Source organism: Protopterus annectens, chromosome 7.part1 (assembly GCF_019279795.1).
Source record: "Protopterus annectens isolate FY-2018-M chromosome 7.part1, PAN1.0, whole genome shotgun sequence".
Taxonomy (NCBI): Eukaryota; Metazoa; Chordata; order Ceratodontiformes; family Protopteridae; genus Protopterus; species Protopterus annectens.
In genome coordinates this window covers 426058253-426079918 of record NC_056740.1, presented here as the reverse complement: position 1 = coordinate 426079918, position 21666 = coordinate 426058253, and the positions used below count along the sequence as shown (strand labels likewise).

The 21666-nt window shown below is 39.8% G+C and overlaps 1 protein-coding gene across 1 annotated transcript in view; it reads left to right on the top strand.

Annotated features, from left to right (window-relative positions):
- STAB1 (stabilin 1) overlaps window positions 1–21666 on the top strand; it is a 2761215-nt gene that overhangs the window by 1529834 nt on the left and 1209715 nt on the right. The window contains exon 43 of the mRNA XM_044078505.1: window positions 14502–14575. Coding sequence (XP_043934440.1) covers window positions 14502–14575 — 74 coding nt within the window. The remainder of the gene's footprint in view (window positions 1–14501; window positions 14576–21666) is intronic.

Here is a 21666-nt window from a genome sequence, read left to right as displayed (position 1 = left end):
TGGTCAAACTACTATTTGTATTAATATTAATATTACACAGTAAAACTGGACACCCTTTGTTTAGGGCTCTAAAGTAGCTGATAAGGAGTGACTGGTGGCAGTGGTAACTACCTTGTAGTCTGGGCAGAAGGGAACATAGCTATTAAACCTGGGCCAGCCTTTCCTAGGTGAGTGTGTGTGTGTGTGTGTGTGTGTGTGTGTGTGTGTGTGTGTGTGTGTGTGTGTGTGTGTGTGTGTGTGTGTGTGTACATGTGTGTGTAAATCAAACCTTAAAGAGTGTGTGTGTGTGTGTGTGTGTGTGTGTGTGTGTGTGTGTGTGTGTGTGTGTGTGTGTCAGCTACTTGGGCAGGGACATGAAGCACTGGCTGGACAGAAATGGTGCTGGAGGTCTTGGCTTGGTCACTCAGCTGAGATCTCAATGCTAAAGCTGTGGCAGTGGGGAGTCTTATTGGGGATCTGGAGGAAGAGGGAGAAACCAGCCCTGAACTGACTGTGGTCTCTGTGTGCTCTTAAGGGAAATTGCACTTGATGCAGAGAGCTGCATCTAGAAATACTGTGGGGGTACTTGTCATCCTCTCAGTGAGCATCCCCCACTGTTGCCAGTGTTGAGGATCGAGGCTTCTTGATTACTGGTTGGCAGTGGTGAGTTGTCACACTTCAGTCAATGAGTAGCAAACCAGATTTTCAGCCTGTGGGGCCAACCTTGCTGTGACCCCTTCACTTCTCCTCTGAATAACATGTGCAGCAAGTATTTTTCTCTGATCCCTCCCAGTAGGGGAAGAGCCGAGGGATGGTCTAGTCCATGATTGGCCTCCAGGTCTCCTATATGCTTACCCTCCCATACCATTGATCCCAAACGTTCTACAGAAAGCCAGCATGTTGAAGAGCACAGTGATCCTCATTGCCCCCTTCTGGCCTTGTCAGTTATGGTTCCCCTTCCTATGGTCTCACCTCAAATATCCCCTTGGATATTGGGTCCCACTCAAGATCTGATCTCTCACCCATCAGAGCATCATGCCCCCAGTTTCTGGACCCTACAGTCAACCACTAGGTTTCTCCACTTCCACTGATTCTGAACAAGTCCAGGGTACCTTCACCAGTTGAAAAGATTATTCTTGCCTCTCAAAAGCCTTCCACAAAGAAGGTTTATAACGGTAAGTGGAAGAGATTTTCAATTTGGGCCTAAAAGCAAAATATTTATCCTTTTTCAGTTCCTATATCAGCTATGCTTCTTCTTCTAGCTTCACTTTTCCAGGACAGTGTTAGTTTCTCTACCATAAAATTATAACTGGCAGTAATTGCACATTTTCATAATGGAAAATACTTTGTTTCTACATCCAAACGATGTAAGGCATTCATGAAAGGGGTTTTCTTACTTAGGACTCCCATTAAAGACCATTCTCCTCCTTGGGACCTGTCCACAGCTCTCCAAGGCCTTGCTCAGAAACCTTTTGGAATCAGCTGATTTTTGCTTCATAAAATGTTTGTCTTGGAAAACAGTCATCCTCAAAGCTATAACCTCACTAAAAGGGTATCTGAATTACAAGCATTGTCTTCCAAGCCACTCTGTATCATTTTCCATAATAGGGTGTCCTTAAGAACTAACCCTACTTTCATGCCTAAGGTGGTGACAGAGACAAATATCAAATAGACAATTCACTTGCCAGTCTTTATCCCAAATCTTTCCAACAAAGGTGAGTAGATGTTACATTTCCTTGATGTTCATAGACCATTGTGTTTCTATCTGCACAGCACAAAGGAACATCAGAAATCTGAACAGTTATTCATATCTTTTTCATCCATTGGTTTAGATTAGGCAGTGTCTAAGACCACTCTTTCAAAATGGATTACTGATTGCATTTCTACCATCTATTCATTAAGAGGCATACAACTACCCTGTCTTCCAAAGGCACACTCATCTAGGTCTATGACCACTTATGTGCTTTTTCTTCCAGAACACCTATTGATAAAATGTATGCTGCATCAATTTGGTCCAAACCTCATACCTTTGTGTTGCATTATAAGTTACACATTGTATCCAGACCTTTGTGTTGCATTATAAGTTAGACATTGTATCCAGACCTTTGTGTTGCATTATAAGTTACACATTGTATCCAGACCTTTGTGTTGCATTATAAGTTAGACATTGTATCCAGACCTTTGTGTTGCATTATAAGTTAGACATTGTATCCAGACCTTTGTGTTGCATTATAAGTTACACATTGTATCCAGACCTTTGTATTGCATTATAAGTTAGACATTGTATCCAGACCTGTGTGTTGCATTATAAGTTAGACATTGTATCCAGACCTTTGTGTTGCATTATAAGTTAGACATTGTATCCAGACCTTTGTATTGCATTATAAGTTACACATTGTATCCAGACCTTTGTGTTGCATTATAAGTTAGACATTGTATCCTGACCTTTGTGTTGCATTATAAGTTACACATTGTATCCAGACATTTGTGTTGCATTATAAGTTAGACATTGTATCCAGACCTTTGTGTTGCATTATAAGTTACACATTGTATCCAGACCTTTGTGTTGCATTATAAGTTACACATTGTATCCAGACCTTTGTATTGCATTATAAGTTAGACATTGTATCCAGACCTTTGTGTTGCATTATAAGTTACACATTGTATCCAGACCTTTGTGTTGCATTATAAGTTAGACATTGTATCCAGACTTTTGTATTGCATTATAAGTTACACATTGTATCCAGACCTTTGTGTTGCATTATAAGTTAGACATTGTATCCAGAAGCAGAGCATCCTTTGGCTCCACGGTGCTCCAGCATATTCTTCCATATAGGCCACCCACGAATTTACATTGCTGGGGACTTTGAACCATCAGTGAGGAAGAATGAAATGGACATCAGATTTAGATCATAGGAATATACTAGGCTAATGGTCCCAAGGCCCTTACAAGCCTAGCCAAGTTCAACCCATGTTCCCAAGTGTGTCTGGTCAGCACCTATTGCCCCTGTACAAGAGGGATACAGGTAGAATCCTGGAGTGAATTTCTGGTTACCCATCCAATCGTCCAAATTGTGCTTAAATAAGGCCAGTTAAGGGGTTTGTTTAGCATAAATTGGAAGCTTGTTCCAAAGGTGGGGCAACCTCTGTGAGATCTCTGTCTCTCCAGCAAGTTTTATTGATGTCACATACCAGGTTAAAGTCCTTTTAGCGAGTGGCCCACATGCCATTTGAGTTGCGAATGTGCAGAATTTCCATTAAAGCTGAGTCAGAAATTGCTCTATATGCAAGTCACAGGTCGCCTTTGTGCAGTCTGTACAACACACAGTGAAGTGACAATGATTTAAGTCTGTCCACATATGACAGATCTTGAGGACCATGAATTTTCTTTGTAAAGAACCTTTGTGGTCTCTCCAATTGTTGCAGGTGTTTGGAAAGGAACATACAAAGGGAACATTGTACTCTATTATTAGCTTGATGAGGGAAGCATACAGGGGGATCATAACCTCTTTTTTTGGAGATAATGCCCTTATTTATGAGATGAGTAATGCAAAATGTCCTTCTTACCACTCTGGAGACATGGTGATCAAAGTTAAGGTTGCTGTCGACCTGTGTGCCCAGATTTTTCACCACTGATTGTGTGCTTAGGGTATTCTTATTGATGTGGTAGTTTACAGGAATATCACCTTTGCTAAAGGGAATGATAATACATTTTATTGTGTTAAGACCATGACTTTGGCACCAGTCATTAGTCTGCATAAGACCTTCTTCCAGGATGTTGACATCGCTAGGGGTTTCAATGATAGCTCCCAGTTTGCAGTCATCAGCAGACTTGTCAGCAAGTGTCCTTTAGTTTTAACCTGTACTTTTGTGAAGTAATTTCCAAACAGTAGGGTCACAGAACCAATCCCTGTGGAACACCACTGGTTACAGGTCTCCTGGAGGAGGTGGAGTCTGCTAGTTTGACTGTTTGAGTTCTATCAGTGAGCCAGTTTGCAATGCATCTGATAAGGTATGGGTTGATACCCAGCTGGGTGAGTTTATCAATGTTGGCTGAGTGGGGGATTGTGTCAAAGGCCTTGACTAAGTCTAGGTAGGCCATATGCACAGATTTGCCCTCATCTAGGGATTTGGTGACTGCCTCGAAGAAGTCCACCAAGTTTAATAGGCATGATCTCCCCTTGACAAACCCAAACTGGGAGGAATCAAGCATTTGGAGATTTCCTGTTAATAAGGTCCATAACGATTTGTTCCATAGCCTCGCAGATAAGGCTGGTCAGGCTAATGGGTCTATAGTTCCCAGAGTTTGTGGATGCACCCCATTTGTGCAAAGGGATGACAGTAGCTGTTTTCCATTCTGCTGGAATGAAGTCAGTGGTTAGGCTGTGATTGAAAAGCCTGCTCAGTGGTGATAATAATTCCTGTTTAACCCCATGTAGAACACAGCCTGGAATGTTGTCTGGTCCCATACAGGTTGTGTTTTTGGCCTTGGAGTGGGCATTTAAGACCTGCTTCTCAGAGATACTACACAGGGGACAGGTGTTAGGGATGCTTTGGGATATATGTTGCAAGGATTGGGGAGTGAAGTTTTCACAACCTGTCAGCCAGCAGGTTTACTATAACCACAGGGTCTATAGATGTAGTCACATTAACTAAGAGTTCAGCACAAATCTGGGCCTTACCTTTGAGGTTACGGGTTTAACTAAAGAATGCCTTGTGTGTTATCCTAAGTTAGGGAAGCTAATTTGGATTCATAGTTAGCTTTGGAGGACTTCACTAGGAGTCTTATTTGCTTGTTCAAGTTGAGGAGGGAGTGTTTCCAGTTTTGAGACCGTTCCTTGCTATTCTTAGACAGCAATTTTTTTCTCCTGTTGTATAGTCTGTTAATGGCAGTTGTCCACCAGGCAGGTTCATTTTTCCCTTGAAGATCTTGCTTTGGTTCTATCAGGTGCAGTAGAATCAATACAATTGTACAAGTGCTTGTATAAAGCATTGGTGTATAACTCAGCATAGGTGTCTGTTCCATCAGTGGAGGGAGGGGCTGTGAGGCTATTTATACCATCATGTAAGAGGTTGTAATTAGCCTTGGAGACGTTTTTTAGTCTAGTTGTTGCTGGGGGGGGGGGTGTTATAGTTACTTCTAGGGAGACTGATTTGTGGTCATATCTCCCCAGGGATGGCCACACACTGGGGGGGGGTGCAGCAGTCCCACATGTTGGTGAGTGCCAGGTCCAGGATGTTTGAGCCCCTTGTAGGTGTGTCAACTAGCTGGTCTAGGGCATTGGAGTTAACAAAGTCCAGAAACTTTTGGCCATGTGAGTTACAACACGTATAATGTACCCAGTCTATAGATGGGTAATTAAAGTCACCCAAAACCAGGGTGTTTGGCTATATCTTGATTGACTCAAGTAGATCAAAGTAGGCTGAGTTGATGTCCTGATTTATGAAGGGGGTCCTATAACTGGTATTGACCTGAAGAGGGGTCTTACCTACAATCAATTGCACCTGAAGTAATTCAAGGGAATCATGCTGTTTAACCAATCTAGAGGTGTATTTATCTTTAATGAATATTGATACACCACCTCCTTTAGTTCTCATGCCTTCAGTTTGTGGTCTGAATGTGTGGAAGGAAATTTAATCTGGTGTAGCTGGGGTGCTCTCTGCAGCCTTAAACCAGTCCTCAGTGACTGCACAAATGTCAGTATCTTCCAGGGTGAGGACTGCTTCCAGTGAGTACAGTTTCTGGTTTAGACTCCTAGTGTTTAGCAGCATAACCTTGAGGTTGTTTTTAGACAGTATTTTTACATTGGGAATTATGTTCTTGAGACACTGCCTAAAATGGCACTATGGGGATGGCAAGACCCTTAGCAAGTAATCAAAATCCCAGGGGTGACAGATAAAGACCATCACTGGCATCAAGGTCTGTCGACCATGTCATTCCAGGCTGACAGATACTGGATCCCCTTTGAATGACACCAGAAACTAAACCAATTGTTGAAGTCAATCATTTTTTGTTTGTATTGAGGTATCTTCCTAGGCAAAGGTAAAATGCTGCTTAAGGCTAGGGCTATACCTGCCTGAGACACATAATCCGAGAGCTCAGTCATGTCTCTCTTCATATAGTCCAGTGAGGTATGTCTCAAATTGTTCAGACCAACATGGGCTGTAACAGAGTCATAACAGTGCCTGTTGTTGAGAGACTTGTGTGCGTGTATGATCTGGCGGATCCTGGCATCTGACAGACAGCTGACCATGACCTTTTCCTTATCCAGCCTGGTGAGAGAGATATCTGTGTGTCTCACAATTGAGGTGTCTATGATTAAGAAGTTTGTTTTTGTGTTATTCCTTAGGGGCTTGACTGGTGAGACACTGGTGTGTGATAAATTATCTGTACCATGTTTTGCAGTGCATGTATTATGTGAATTGTAGTAGTTATTTACTTATCATAACTTGGCATCTGTGTTGTCTAATTTAATTTTGCTCATGTCCCACCCATCCATCCCCAAGCCTAATTTGCTAAGAGGGATCTAGAGGAATTAGGAACCCATCTCTTCCTAGTTTGATCTCCAGAGTATGGCTATATTCTGTGATTCTGTTATTTTTCCTATCTGAGTGTATATGACATCATCATTATCATCGTCATCTTCTTTCGGCTGTTCCCATTAGGGGTCACCACAGTGGATCACCTGTTTTCATTTTTTCCTGTACTCTGCATCTTGCTCTGTCACACCAACCACCTGCACGTTCTCTCTCACTACATCCATAAACCTTATCTCAGGCCTTCCTCTTTTCCTGTTACCTGGTAGATTCATCCTTAGCATCTTTTTCCCAATATACTCAGCATCCCTCCTCAGCACATGTCCAAACCAATGTAATCTTGCCTCTCAGGCTTTGTCTCCAAACCTTCCAACTTGGGCTGACCCTCTAATATACTTATTCCTAATCCTGTCCACCCTCGTCACACCCAGTGTAAATCTTAACATCTTTAACTCTGCCACATCCAGCTCAAACTCCTGCCTTTTTGTCAATGCCACTGTCTCCAACCCATATAATATAGCTGGTCTCACTACCCTCTTTTAGATCTTCCCTTTCACTCTTACAGGTACTCGTCGGTCACAAATCACTCCTGACACTCTTCGAGTGTATATGACATATATATATATATTGTTGTTGTTGTCTTTCAGCTTTTCCCGGTTAGGGGTCGCCACAGCGGAACTCCGGTCCGCTAATGATTGGCAGTAGATTTTGATGAACGCCGAGGTGCCAGCTCAATGTTCAACCTTCAACGAAGGCACGCCCATTTACGCATGTCTTTTGAATGCCCACCCAACCATGGGGAGGACATGCAGACTCCACAGAGAAGGAACTCCCCGCACTTCAGCCGAGAATCGAATGGGAGAACCTCTTGCTGTGAGGCAACAACGGTACCACTGCACCACCGGATGATTTTTATATATATATATATATATATATATATATATATATATATATATAATTTTATTGAAATTTCAAAACTTCAAAGCCCATATGGAGGAGACCATATGATCAAAGTTTTGAAATTTTGAAACTACAACAGAAACACTGAACCGAAACGAAAAGCTTCACCTTTGTTTTTTCAGGGGGGCAAGCCCCACTGCACTCCCCACATCCCCTGCTACTTAAATATACAACTGTGTGATCGCACTACAGCAAGGAAAATGTTAAATCTCCCATTCCCTGCTGTACGGCGATCTCAATTCAAAGTGTTCGAAGTTTCAAAACTTTGATCATATGGTCTCAGCCGTATGGATTTCGTAGTTTTGAAATTTTGCTAAAACAAGGTAGTCCCAGATATAAAATATATATATATATATATATATATATATATATATATATATACACACACATATATATATATATATATATATATATATATACACACACATATATATATATATATATATATATATATATATATATATATATATATACACACATATATATATATATATATATATGTATACACACACACACACACACACACACACACACTTATACATGGTCTTTCTATGGTAAACTATTATAGATCAGCAAACTCGATCTGAGGGGTTAGACCAGCTGTAAGGCATTATGGGAGATGGAAGAGCTCGAGGCTCAGATCATAGTCTTGTAAAAGCAGCAAAATCAGATCTGATAAGTAATCCAAGGACCCATTAATGAGGAAAAATGAAATTGGACACTACAGATCCCAAGTTGTGGTAAGTACATAACTTTTAATTAAAAAAATGTAAGTTTCTTCTTTTCCACAGGTCACTACTCATTGTTTGCAGTGTGTGTGTCTGCACTGATGCTTCTTCCAGGGCTATGACCAATGGTATTATTTTAAGGAGGATTTCATGGTTACATTCTCAAAACCTTCCACTTAATGTTAAAAATGAATTTTAAATTCTCTCTTGGCTAGAGATTTAGAGTTTGTCCCCCTCTGCTGCAGATGTGCTCAAAAAGTGTGATGAAAGGGACAAGCTGATCCAAAGAATCCTTTAAGATTTTTCAGGTCCTCTTTTGCAAATTGTCCAAGGAATTTTCTTTCTCCTCTTAAACATAATAAACAGTCTCAACAGAATTCAGGTAAACAGACATTTAAGAAGGAATGGCAAGAGAATTCGAAAAAGAACTCTAACTTTCCAAAACCAGGGATAGTCCAGTATATCTGAATGACTGTTCAGAAGACCTTGAGACCCTCCTTTCCATGGGTTCATTCCTCATCTTCCAGATCATTCTCTTTTGTTCCACCTGTTCTTCATCACATGCTGCCCCAAGAATCAGTTCCACCTTCCCAGCTGGGAAAGGGTTTTTATTCAGTGATGCTCCTAGTGCCAAAGAAAGAAAATGCTTAGAGAGCACTTCTGGATCTTTCTTTTCTAATCATGTTTCTGATAGTGTCATAGTTCAAGATGATGTCACTTCACAACCTGTTACTTCTTCTTCCTCTTTCATATTTGCTGATAACACCAGGCTTACAAGGTGCTGATCATTATTCATCCAAACTTCAGACATTTCTTAAAGTTTTGTATGTCCGGATCACATTATTACTTTTCTGTCTTAACCTATGGACTATCCACTACACCAAGAGCTTGCACAAAGTGTCTAGCTCCAGTTATATTTAGATGACTCGCTTATCTTTGCAAAGTGTCACCATTTCTCTTTTCAAATCCCTGTGCTGGGGTTTGTCAGAAGAGAAATCTTTTGGTGGAGACAACATAAATTCTTAAATTCAGGTCTCCCCTTCTCCCTCCCTCCACCAAAACAGTCAGTCACCACAGACACTTTGAACTTTGCTTGGGGAGCACTTTCGTGAAGATTAAAGCTGCATGGGTGTGGAACACCAACGACAGATGGAAGCACATAAAATTTAGAAGATGAGTGCACTGATCAAGGCAGTCAACTCCCTGAACCTTCTTTAGCCCCCAGACCTCTTCAAAGTGGTTTCAGACTACCACATTCATGTAACACATCAGTAAGCAGGAGGGAACCATTTGTACCCCGTTTGCAGACTAGGCATGTTAGCCTGGGATATAGCTTCACAGCACAATATCACTCTATGGGCTTCCTGCATTCTCTCAAGAGCAAAACTGTCTGGCCGACAAGCTGGACAGGACCAGGGCAGACCCTCACGAATGGAAACTAGGCCATGGGATCTTCCAACATTTGATCCATCTGTGGTGAGTTCCTCAAGTACACCTTTTTGCTTCCTCTTTGAACACTCAGCTGACAATATTCTCTTCCAGGACTCTATACATGAAGGCTTGGGAGTCAGATGCCTTTTCTTTTCTTTAGACAGCAATGTTCCTGTATGCTTTTCCACCTTTTCCAATAATTTCTAGGGTACTTCTGAAGATTCAGAAGGAATCCACCAAAATCATTGTGTTGACTACCTTCTAGCCTAGGCAACTGTAGTTCACATGTCTTTTGGAAACTGCCAGGGGTAATTACCCAGGCTTCCTCACTGACTAGATCTACTCACACAGGGATGTTTAATCCACACCAACATCAATCACTTTCAGTTGATTGCATGGATGATAAGGTTTTAATTCCTTTTATGCATCTGTTTACTGAGGACAAGCAACAGGTACTAATGAAGATGAGAAAACCTGCTACTAGAAAATCATATATTACCAAATAGGAAAGGTTATCTAGCTGGTGCCAACAACATAACCAGCAGCCATTTGGGGCTAGTTCACTGTTTTTACAATATTTGTGTGAGTTACTATCCTATGGCCTTTCCTTTTACTCTAGCAAGGTTCATTTCTAGGCCATTTCAACATGTCTATACATAGATCATTGTTTTTCAAGGCAGTCTCATGTCAAAATGTTCTTTAAAGGGGTTTTGCATAAGAGGCCGTTTAGTAAACCAGTGCCCCCTGCTTGGGATCTTAATTTTGTCCTAGAGGAGCTAATACTTGCTGCATTTTAACCAGCTGATATGGCTGGCTTGAGGTCCTTAAAATGGAAGACAGTTTTATTGATTTCTCTGACCTCTACAAAAATTATATCTGAGTTCCAAGCTCTTATGGTGAGTCAACCCTACTTCATTTTCCATAGGGACAGGGTTTCTTTGAGAACAAATCCCTCTTTTATGGCTAAACTGGTATCCAGGTTTACTTTAACTTAAACTATGGGTCTCTCCATTTTCTTTACTGAATCTAAAACTAAAGGGTGGAAAGGGTGCTCCATACATTAGATGTCCACATAAAACTAAGGGTGGAAAGGGTGCTCCATACATTAGATGTCCACATACAACTAAAGGTGGAAAGGGTGCTCCATACATTAGATGTCCACATAAAACTAAGGGTGGAAAGGGTGCTCCATACATTAGATGTCCACATAAAACTAAGAGTGGAAAGGGTGCTCCATACATTAGATGTCCACATACAACTAAAGGTGGAAAGGGTGCTCCATACATTAGATGTCCACATACAACTAAAGGTGGAAAGGGTGCTCCATACATTAGATGTCCACATAAAATTAAGGGTGGAAAGGGTGCTCCATACATTAGATGTCCACATACAACTAAAGGTGGAAAGGGTGCTCCATACATTATAAGTCCACATAAAACTAAAGATGGAAAGGGTGATCCATACATTAGATGTCCACATAAAACTAAGGATGGAAAGGGTGCTCCATACATTAGATGTCCACATAAAACTAAAGGTGGAAAGGGTGCTACATACATTAGATGTTCACATAAAGCTAAGGGTGGAAATGGTGCTCCATACATTAGATTTCCACATAAAACTAAGAGTGGAAAGGGTGCTCCATACATTAGATGTCCACATACAACTAAAGGTGGAAAGGGTGCTCCATACATTAGATGTCCACATAAAACTAAAGGTGGAAAGGGTGCTCCATACATTAGATGTCCACATACAACTAAAGGTGGAAAGGGTGCTCCATACATTAGATGTCCACATAAAACTAAGGGTGGAAAGGGTGCTTCATACATTAGATGTCCACATAAAACTAAGAGTGGAAAGGGTGATCCATACATTAGATGTCCACATAAAACTAAAGGTGGAAAGGGTGCTCCATACATTAGATGTCCACATACAACTAAAGGTGGAAAGGGTGCTCCATACATTAGATGTCCACATAAAACTAAGGGTGGAAAGGGTGCTCCATACATTAGATGTCCACATAAAACTAAAGGTGGAAAGGGTGCTCCATACATTAGATGTCCACATACAACTTTGGTGCTATTGACAGAACTGTATCTCTCACATCTTTGGATCAGTTCTTTGTTTCTTGTGATGGTAAAAAGACAGGACAACCTGTGTCAAAACAGACTATTTCCAAATGGTTGTGTAAGGCTATTTCCTTTTGTTATACTCACCATAATAAATCTGTTCCAGGCAGTGTCAAGGCCCTCTCTACTAGGGTCTTGCTTTCATCTGTGGCTTTTTGGAAAGGGTTGAATTCTAGAAATGTGCAAGAAGCTAGTTGGTCCTCCGCAAAAACTGTTAAAAGCACTATTCTCCTTCCATCTCACAAATGTAGTTAACTGTGGCAGTCTACGCATATAGCTAAAGTTACTGCAACAGTGATCAATATGATGAATATATTACAGTTGTCTAAGTTGAACTTACCATAACCGTAGATGTTTGAATGATTACTACTGCAGTAGTCACTCCCTTCCTCCACACCCCTTGTTTTTTGGTGTGTTTTTTACACCAGAGTGATTATTTTTTTGTTCCTAGTGTTTCAGAGCTCAGCCTCCCTCTTTCTGCTGGCAGGAAAGCTGAGAAGGACTTTGTGCTCAAACTTGTCTTTTAGTGAGCTCAGCTCAAGCTACTTGACAGTTTGGTTGAGTGGAAGGTGCCCTGAAGCTGTGGAAGTTGGCCATTCATTATATTCTTAGCAGAATTTAACCCATATAGCTAAGGCCACTGCAGCAGTGACCATTCAAGCATCTACTGTTATGGTAAGTTCAGCTTACACAACTGTACTTTATCCACCCACAAGAGCAGATTATTGCCATTATAGAATGCTATTATTTTAAAAAAAGCTATTGCTCACCTTTTTAAATAATGGCATTTTATCTCTGAACTTCTTGCTGTTGTGTTTTTTCTCCTTCCTCCCTATCTGTGCTTAGCTTCCTAGTATCCTGTTCATGTGTTGGGCTCAGCTTCCTAGTATCCTGTTCATGTGTTGGGCTCAGCTTCCTAGTATCCTGTTCATGTGTTCTGCTTAGCTTCCTAGTATCCTGTTCATGTGTTGGGCTCAGCTTCCTAGTATCCTGTTCATGTGTTGGGCTCAGCTTCCTAGTATCCTGTTCATGTGTTGGGCTCAGCTTCCTAGTATCCTGTTCATGTGTTGGGCTCAGCTTCCTAGTATCCTGTTCATGTGTTGGGCTCAGCTTCCTAGTATCCTGTTCATGTGTTCTGCTTAGCTTCCTAGTATCCTGTTCATGTGTTGGGCTCAGCTTCCTAGTATCCTGTTCATGTGTTGGGCTCAGCTTCCTAGTATCCTGTTCATGTGTTGGGCTCAGCTTCCTAGTATCCTGTTCATGTGTTGGGCTCAGCTTCCTAGTATCCTGTTCATGTGTTGGGCTCAGCTTCCTAGTATCCTGTTCATGTGTTGGGATCAGCTTCCTAGTATCCTGTTCATGTGTTGGGCTCAGCTTCCCAGTATCCTGTTCATGTGTTGGGCTCAGCTTCCTAGTATCCTGTTCATGTGTTGGGCTTAGCTTCCTAGTATCCTGTTCATGTGTTGGGCTCAGCTTCCTAGTATCCTGTTCATGTGTTGGGCTCAGCTTCCCAGTATCCTGTTCATGTGTTGGGCTCAGCTTCCTAGTATCCTGTTCATGTGTTGGGCTCAGCTTCCTAGTATCCTGTTCATGTGTTGGGCTCAGCTTCCTAGTATCCTGTTCATGTGTTGGGCTCAGCTTCCTAGTATCCTGTTCATGTGTTGGGCTCAGCTTCCTAGTATCCTGTTCATGTGTTGGGCTCAGCTTCCTAGTATCCTGTTCATGTGTCGCAGATGTGCATGCTGATGCTTACATAATACACTAGGTAGGATGGACATCATTTTAGGACAAGGAACACACATGGTTGCAAAATCCTGATATCCCAGTGATGAGAAAGATTATTTTTTATATTAAAAATTTCATTTTTCAGGGTTTTCCTTAACTATTTGGTTGTCTTTTTTAATGATTTGGGACTTGCTTTATTTTTTTTTTTTTTTGTTAAGTATGTTTGCTTATGAGGAGAGCAGAAGGTTGTCTTTACCCTTCTAATAGCCAAATTTGTTCTTTGCACTATACAGAGCACAGTATATGGTGATTCAAGCTATTTGTTTTTAGTAGCTACACACATCCAGACTTATTCATGTGAATAATATTATATTTTCAAGAGACACATTGATTTTTCTATTCATCAGCATGTATATTGTGAATCATAATGAGCTTTCATTGTGTAATTGTGCTTGTGTGTGAGATTTTGTGCACATGGGCTTATTGATGTATATACATAAATATATATTGTATATATAATACACACACACACACACACACACACACGTGTGTGTGTGAAGTGTATGAGTGCCAGTATGTGTTTATAGACTGTGCGTGTTCACTTGTGTGTCTGCATCTTCACATGTGTGTGTAAGCATACATATGGCCTTTGTGTTTTTTTTCATCTGTGTGTGAGCGCATGTAATTATAGGCTGTGTGAATTCATGTGTGCATGTAGGTATCTCTGTGTTCACATGTGTGTGTGTACGTGTGTGCACATGTGTGTGTGTGTGTGTGTGTGTGTGTGTGTGTGTGTGTGTGTGTGTGTGTGTGTGTGTGTTTGCATACATATACATAGTTCTGTTGACAGGACCACAGGACCAGATCGAACAGTACAGGACTTCCTTTGCGGACATGCACCAGGCAGAGATGATCCTTAATTCTGAAGCACAGTGTTATTTATGCAGTGCCTTAGCTTAGTTTGTCTCTTGTTCATCTGTTTATTTATTTATACATTTTTGTTTGCATTCCACAGAAGTTAATCCCTGTTTAAAAAATAATGGAGGATGCCATAAAAATGCAATGTGTCGCAGTGCATTATATCAAAAGGTAAGAGCACTGTGCTTTTTTTACACTATCTTGATATATGGTGTTATGATGAAGGTCTGCCATGGTGGCTAAAACACTGTGATCTAGTAAATTCTTTTTTGTGACTGGGAATGAGGTTCTGACATTTGTCACACTCATGGAAGGAGGGACAGTGTGGCCCCACTGATTGGCTGATCCCTGGGAGTGCTGTAACAAAGCTGGCATTTAAGAAGAGACATCAAACCAAACTTGAGTTTAGAAAAATCTTTCTGCAGAGAGCAATCTCTCTAACTGTATATCTTAGAGGTATAGTACAAGAAAGGAAACCTGAAAATTTGGAGGAAAAGCATTTTTTTTTCCATTTTTGGTCCAAGGATACAACAATAAAAGTAAATACAGCTTAGAAAGCAAGTGCCTTCAGAAAACGATTATTACTCTGTAAAAAAAAAAAATGGAAATTTTATACATCAGAATACATGACAGGTAGTTTATATACATGATTATGATTGGGTCGCCAGTCATAACTGGCTTATTATGTGTTTGACATGAATGCCAAGAAATTTACCTTGAGAACGAAGCTTGAGAGGCAAATCTCGGCATCCATGTCGTGAACTCATAATAATGGGTTATGATTGGAAATGTGATCATAATTCTTTGTAGAGCATGGAGCTTTACTGTTTGTTACAAAAAAAGTGCTAAGTGTTTTGCCGTCTTTCAAAAGACAGTGCGACACAAGAAAGTCAGGACAAAATGTCACAGACAACTGGCAGAATGAAAGCTGTTTTTAATTCTGCAACTGTAGTTTGCTGGTCATTGCTGGCAGATTTAACTGCCATGGGCAATACCAGATCTTAAGTGAAGCAAGGAGTGCTTAACAGTTGTTAAGATCAGGTCTCATGCTATAAAAGTGTTTAACTGATCTGTCTTTTTTCTGGATATCAGAGGGTAATCACATGCACTACGGCAGTGCTAATATATTTTGTATTAGCTGAAAATGTGATGTTGAGTGTAATCTATGAACTGGAGCACAGGAACAAGAATGAATGAATGTTTGGGGTTACTGACTTTCAGTATAAACACATGTTTAGATTGTTAAGTGATTTAGAAGAGGTTCTCCGTTTCGATCCTTGGCTGGGGTGCCTTCTGTGCGGAGTCTGCATGTCCTCTCTGTGGTCGCGTTGGGTTTCCTCCAGGTGCTCCGGTTTCCTCCCACATCCCAAAGACATGCTGTAGGTGGATTGGACACACTAAATTGGCCCGAGGCGTGTGTGTGCCTTCTGTGAAGGTTGGGCGCCGGGCTGGCAACTCAACACTGTAAAACTCCACTGCCAATCATGAGCGGACAGATGATCCACTGTGGCGACCCCTAACTGGGAAAAGCTGAAAGAAGAAGAAGAATGAGATGTGTGTGTGTGTGTGTGTGTGTGTGTGTGTGTGTGTGTGTGTGTGTGTGTGTGTGTGTGTGTGTGTGCGTGTGTGCGTGTGCGTGTGTGTGTGCGTGCGTGTGTGTGCGTCCGTGTGTGTGTGTGTGTGTGTGTGTGTGTGTGTGTGTGTGTGTGTGTGTGTGTGTGTGTGTGCGTGTGTGCATGTGTGGATTTTGAGCTATCCTACTATGAACTGATAACTGCATGACAATAATGGCTTTGTATTAGATAAGACTATCATAATTCTACATGAGGACTATGGTTTTGAGTTAGTCAGGGTTGTAATGGTCCCGTAAGTTTTGTAGCAATTGCAGCTGGCTGGTTTGAATAGATGAGTTGTTAGTGCTTTATTTAAAGTGCCAATAGTTTGCTTGCCTGTGACAACACACTCTAAGGAAGAAGTCACAGAGTTTGGGTCTCAAGTGTGTAAAAGGCCTAAGATTTGCTAATGGGGAGAAATTGTAGAACACAAAGGAGTAGACAGCTGTTCTGGTGCCTAGGACCGAATGGGAATGATAATGAATGTAGGATTTCTGACTTTGATCAGAAAAAAAAATCTCAATCTTAACTGTAGCAAATGGCTTGCTACATTTGTATCAAGCCATTGCTACTACAGTTTATGCATAGTTATATTAAAAAAACTTATTTTGGTTTAAAATGTAACAATCTGCTTGCTACAGTTTATGCACACTGTGCACTAAAGAACTTAACTTATTTAAAAAATATTTTTTGTTTTAAACTGAAGACTGCTCAAAATCTGTTGGTCTGTGCAGACAGTAAGCAGTTTTTTTTATTTCCTAAGCTGATTTTGCAAATTAGTGAAGGCAAAGAAAAAAAGAAGTTAGACATATAGTGAGCATCAGCCAGGGTGAGTACGTGAACAGAGGCAAGTGGAGGCTAGGAATTCCTTTAATGAACATTTGAAAGTAAAATTATTGGAAATAGATCTGATGAGAAGGGGTAAGGAATACCAGCTTTTGGCTACAGAGTAGAAGTAGAAATGTTTCCTGCGGTTTTATTCACTTTAAAGATGTTTAGGAGTTGTTTGTCCTCAGAGCTCTGTAATCTATTAGGGAGGAAGGTGTGAAGTATTGAATTGAGGGTGGGACAGGCTTCAAGTTTAGAAAATCTGGTTGTGAATCAAAGTAAGTTGAAGAGATGAAAGAGGGAATACAAGCCATTGAGAGATTGGAGGGCAACACAGTGTTGGGTATTGTGTGCAGCACTACACAGTGTTGGGTATTGTGTGCAGCACTACACAGTGTTGGGTATTGTGTGCAGCACTAGTAACAAATTTGATAATGTTATTGTAACAGGATTGCAATTTATGTTTTTAGAGAGCACTGTAAATCTGTTAGAATAGGAGCTCCATATAGGAGAGAGGGTAATAAAAAAGTGATGGTCAGAGTAGTTTTGGAAGATGTAGTTAAAAATTCTTTATGTCTGTAGAATATTCTGAGGTTTTGGCGTTTTTTAATGTTATTCTGTATTTCAAGATCAAATTTTAGTTTATTGTCTGTAGTCCTATCTAATAGCTTTGTGTCTGAGACTAAGTCTATTTCTATGTTGTTAAAGGACAGGATTTTGTAATTTGTGTTCTCAGGGGCATATGCCCTTTGAATGAAAAGAAGTAACTTTTCTAAGATTTATGAAAAGCTGGTCATTAGTGAGCCACTTCTCAATGAAGGAGAAAGCTTCCTGTGTCATTTGTTGCGGGTGAGACAGACTGTTAGATGAGCAGATAGTTGTGGGGTCATCAGCGTACTAGATAAGGCAGCCTTGAGAGGAAGAGGTTTGTAAATTGCTAGTAAAAATGTTAACGAAGAGGGGACAAAGGATGAATCCTTGTGGATCACTAGTGGTATTAGACAGATATGGAGATTGAGCACGCTACCACATTACTGATTTTTGTCTGCCAGAAATGTAACTAGTGAACTAAAGGAGAAAGAAAAATGAAATTCCCTTTTTAAACACTTTTATTGAATTATCACTTGTGACATAGGCAAGTTTACATTTATATACAAGTAATCAAACTGTATTAACAAGTTGACAAGAATTATACTTCAGATATATTGCTGTATATCATATAACCTAAACAGTATTAGATAAATTATTCAATTCCTGCCCTTATTTTTTTTAAACAAGAAACATTTATTAAACCATCACTTATGACATAGGCAGTCCTACATTTATATAAATGAAAGCAATCCACACCGACACAATCCTAGTTGGAAGCATTTTACATCATAAACTATATTGACAGACTCCCAGTTACAAACATTATACATCACTTATAAAGTACCCAATTATTTTTGGTCAAACATTACAAAGCTCATTTAAGTCCTGCCTTCTTTCAAACTTCATTTCTCCCCTGTATGTATTGCTCCCACAATTCCCATTTTTCCTATGTAGTTTGCTCCTCCCCTTTTCTAAAGATCTCAATTCCAGTTGTTTTATCTCTGTTAATATATTCACTAAGTCTAGTATTGTTGGTTTCAATTCTCAGTTCCATTTTTTAGCGATTGCTTTTTTGGCAGCCACCATAATTAGACACACCAAGGCCTTACCATGTCTAGGCAATTCCAATTCTGTATCATAGCTCAGAAAAATCTCCCTCATCAAACCAATCTGCCCATCCAGCATCTCTGACAGTGCATCCCACTGGGAATCCTTAAACTCTGCCAACTCACCACACTCCCAGAAAATATGTTCCCAGTTACCTCTTTCTTCTCCATTACACCTCCAACATTTGCTGTCTAACCTGTGGAAAAAATTCTCTGAAGTCTACTCGGGGTATAAAAATATCCATGTAAACATTTCCATGCAAATCTGGAAGAATCAGCATATTCCATTTGACTCTTGCCATCTTCCCCTCTCAGATAAAGTCCTTCAGCTCTTTATTAATTGCTATCCACAACTACTTTTTTGGGTGATAAAAATATGCCTAACCTGTGTATAAGACTAAAGGGACTAAAAACATTTTAACTGCTTATATTCTATTCCTGGGGACTTTCCTGTGATTGGTTATACATCACAATTTTATCTCATCTCCTCCAGTCTTAACCATTAGTAATTGAGCCTCAGCTACCTCTAACCTCAGCATATTTCATTTTTCCATAAACATTTCCATTTGTATCTTTTCTTGATTTCCATATTTCTTTGCTTTATACAGGCTTTCATAGATTTTCCAAAATATTTGTAATACCTCTACAGGATCTCTTGTTACCTTCCTTGTTATAGGCTCCATAAGCTTGGCAGCAGCCCTTTCTACTTTCTGTTGCCTGAGTCATTGTGCTATTATTATCAAAAAATTGTTGCTTAACAGCAATCTTTCTAAACTTGCGTATATTAATGAGGTAATCCCTTATTTTCTGCTTAGCATTCTGCAGCTGATCCTCTTCTTGTTCTGTGAGGTTCCCCCTATTCTGCAATACTTTAACGTTTGTCAGTCCCTTTAAATAATTCTTGTTACTTCTTAACCATAGCTCCTTTTCCTTTAATTACACCCTATTTTTAAACTCCACCATAATTTTATCTCATTCCCTAGCTGTATTTTCAGAAGTAATTCCTATACTGTCGAGCAGCACATGAAAAATCTCCACTACCCATTCTTTAAATTTCTCTCTTTTCAGCAGATAAGTGGAAAAGTGCAGGTGACTCAATTTTATTTCATTACCCTGTGTTTTTATTTTAGTTATTATTGGTGCACGATCTGAAATAGTTATTGGGTGCATATCAAGACCTTCAATTAAATGCACATATTCCTGTGAAATGTAAATTCTTCATAGCCTAGTCCAATTTTTATGTCTTGGGGAATAATATGTAAATTTATTCTGAACTCCTATTACTGAATTCACATTTTCCATGTCAGATATCTTCATACATTTCTTCAAAAATCTACCCTCATTTGTTATACTTTCCCTTCTGGGCCCCCCAGACACATCTTCAATGTTGCAAATCAAATTACATTCCACCACCTATAAGTAACGTCCCTTGCTGAAAACTGATTTCTCCCAGAATTTTCTTAAGCTCCATTATAACAGTTTTAGGTGGAATATAAATACACCTCCCGTGCCAGTAGACCCTTAGCACTACAAATCTGCCAGTATTATCTTTTTTATCCTCTTCTATCACTATTGGATCTCCTTTGACAATTAATATAAGTACTCCTGTTTTCCTTTCCCTAGGTATTCTGCTGAATAACCATCCTGAAAACCTTTCTTTATCAAATTCCCATGTTCAGTTCATGCGAAGTGTGTCTCCTGTAACATAACTATTTGCACTCAACATTTTTTAATACAGTTCACTATTATTTCTTCTTTGTATTTATGTGTGAGACCATTGACATTTAAAGACATTACAGAAAGTGACATTGTATTAAAAAAGTTATTATTCACACCTTTTATGTATAACACCTTTTTTGTTAAATGTCTAGCTCCAACTTTTATGTTACATGCATGCACTGTTTGGCAGGTTGTAGTTGTTTCTTGTCATATCAATTTGAGCCCATGCCACATCTTGCAAAACTTTTTTTTGTTTGTTTTATTAAAAGCCCTCAAACAAAACAAACCTCCAATACCACCCTGAAACCTATTAATTTAATACTAACACACAAAACTATGTACATCTTCAAATATTGAAGTGTTGCCCTCCTAATAGGGAAAAATGTCCCAAACTGACAGCCACACTCATAGACTTGAGCTAACCTAAAAGAAAGGTTATCCATGCTGTGCCACATAGTGCAGCCTGTGCTTCTCCACACTGGGAAAACCCCTAAATGCTTTCAGAGAACATTATTGTCTAGCCAAATTCTGTTTTTCTCCCCCCCAGCCAATCACTTTCCACCAGACTGTAGCCAATTTCTCTTTATCAGATTGTCTCCATGGAGACATGAGAACCAGAGAGTCAATTTCTCTTTGCAGATTGTTTCCATGGAGACATGATGGTCAGATATAGAATTGCTACTAAGCATACATTCATTTGCTAGGAAAAAAGCCTCATAATATTTGTGACACTGCCATCCCAGCTGTCTAGAATTTTGCAAATAATCATATGTCATGTGTAAATATTAATGTGATTCATATGCTTGTTTTACAAATGTAAGATAACTATATGTTATGTGTATATTAAACTACTGGTGCAGAAATATGTGTTGAACAGGGTTTGTGCAGTACTGAGCTTCAAGGATGTGTCCACAGTGTACCCTACTGGAAAACAACAGCAATGTATATAAACTATATACCTGCACAAATGTATGTTTTAATAGCAGAAACTGTAACATGCAGAGTTAACTTGCAAAGCTTCCAGAAAATACGTTGAAATTGTTTTACGATTGTGTTATCTCTCAGTTTCAGTGAAGCAGACACAATGTCTAGAACTAGAGGTTTTTCTATTGTCTTAAAGAGAAGTAATTACTAGGTCTAATATGCAAAAGTGTTTAATTGCTTTACGACTTCCAGTTCTGAGCAATTATCTGAGAGATATGCATTTTTAATACAGAGATGTTAGTTTCTGTTAGCCTGGGAACTAAAGGCAGGTGACAAAGAGTAATGTCATCCAAGGTGACCCAGCAGTAATGTTTGATATTAATTTAAGAACTCTCTCAGAGAGCAACATTGCATTTTGTATTTTGTCTTTGACTTGGAAACATCCATCATCAGCACTTCTGCCTGCATGTTGTCTGTAAGT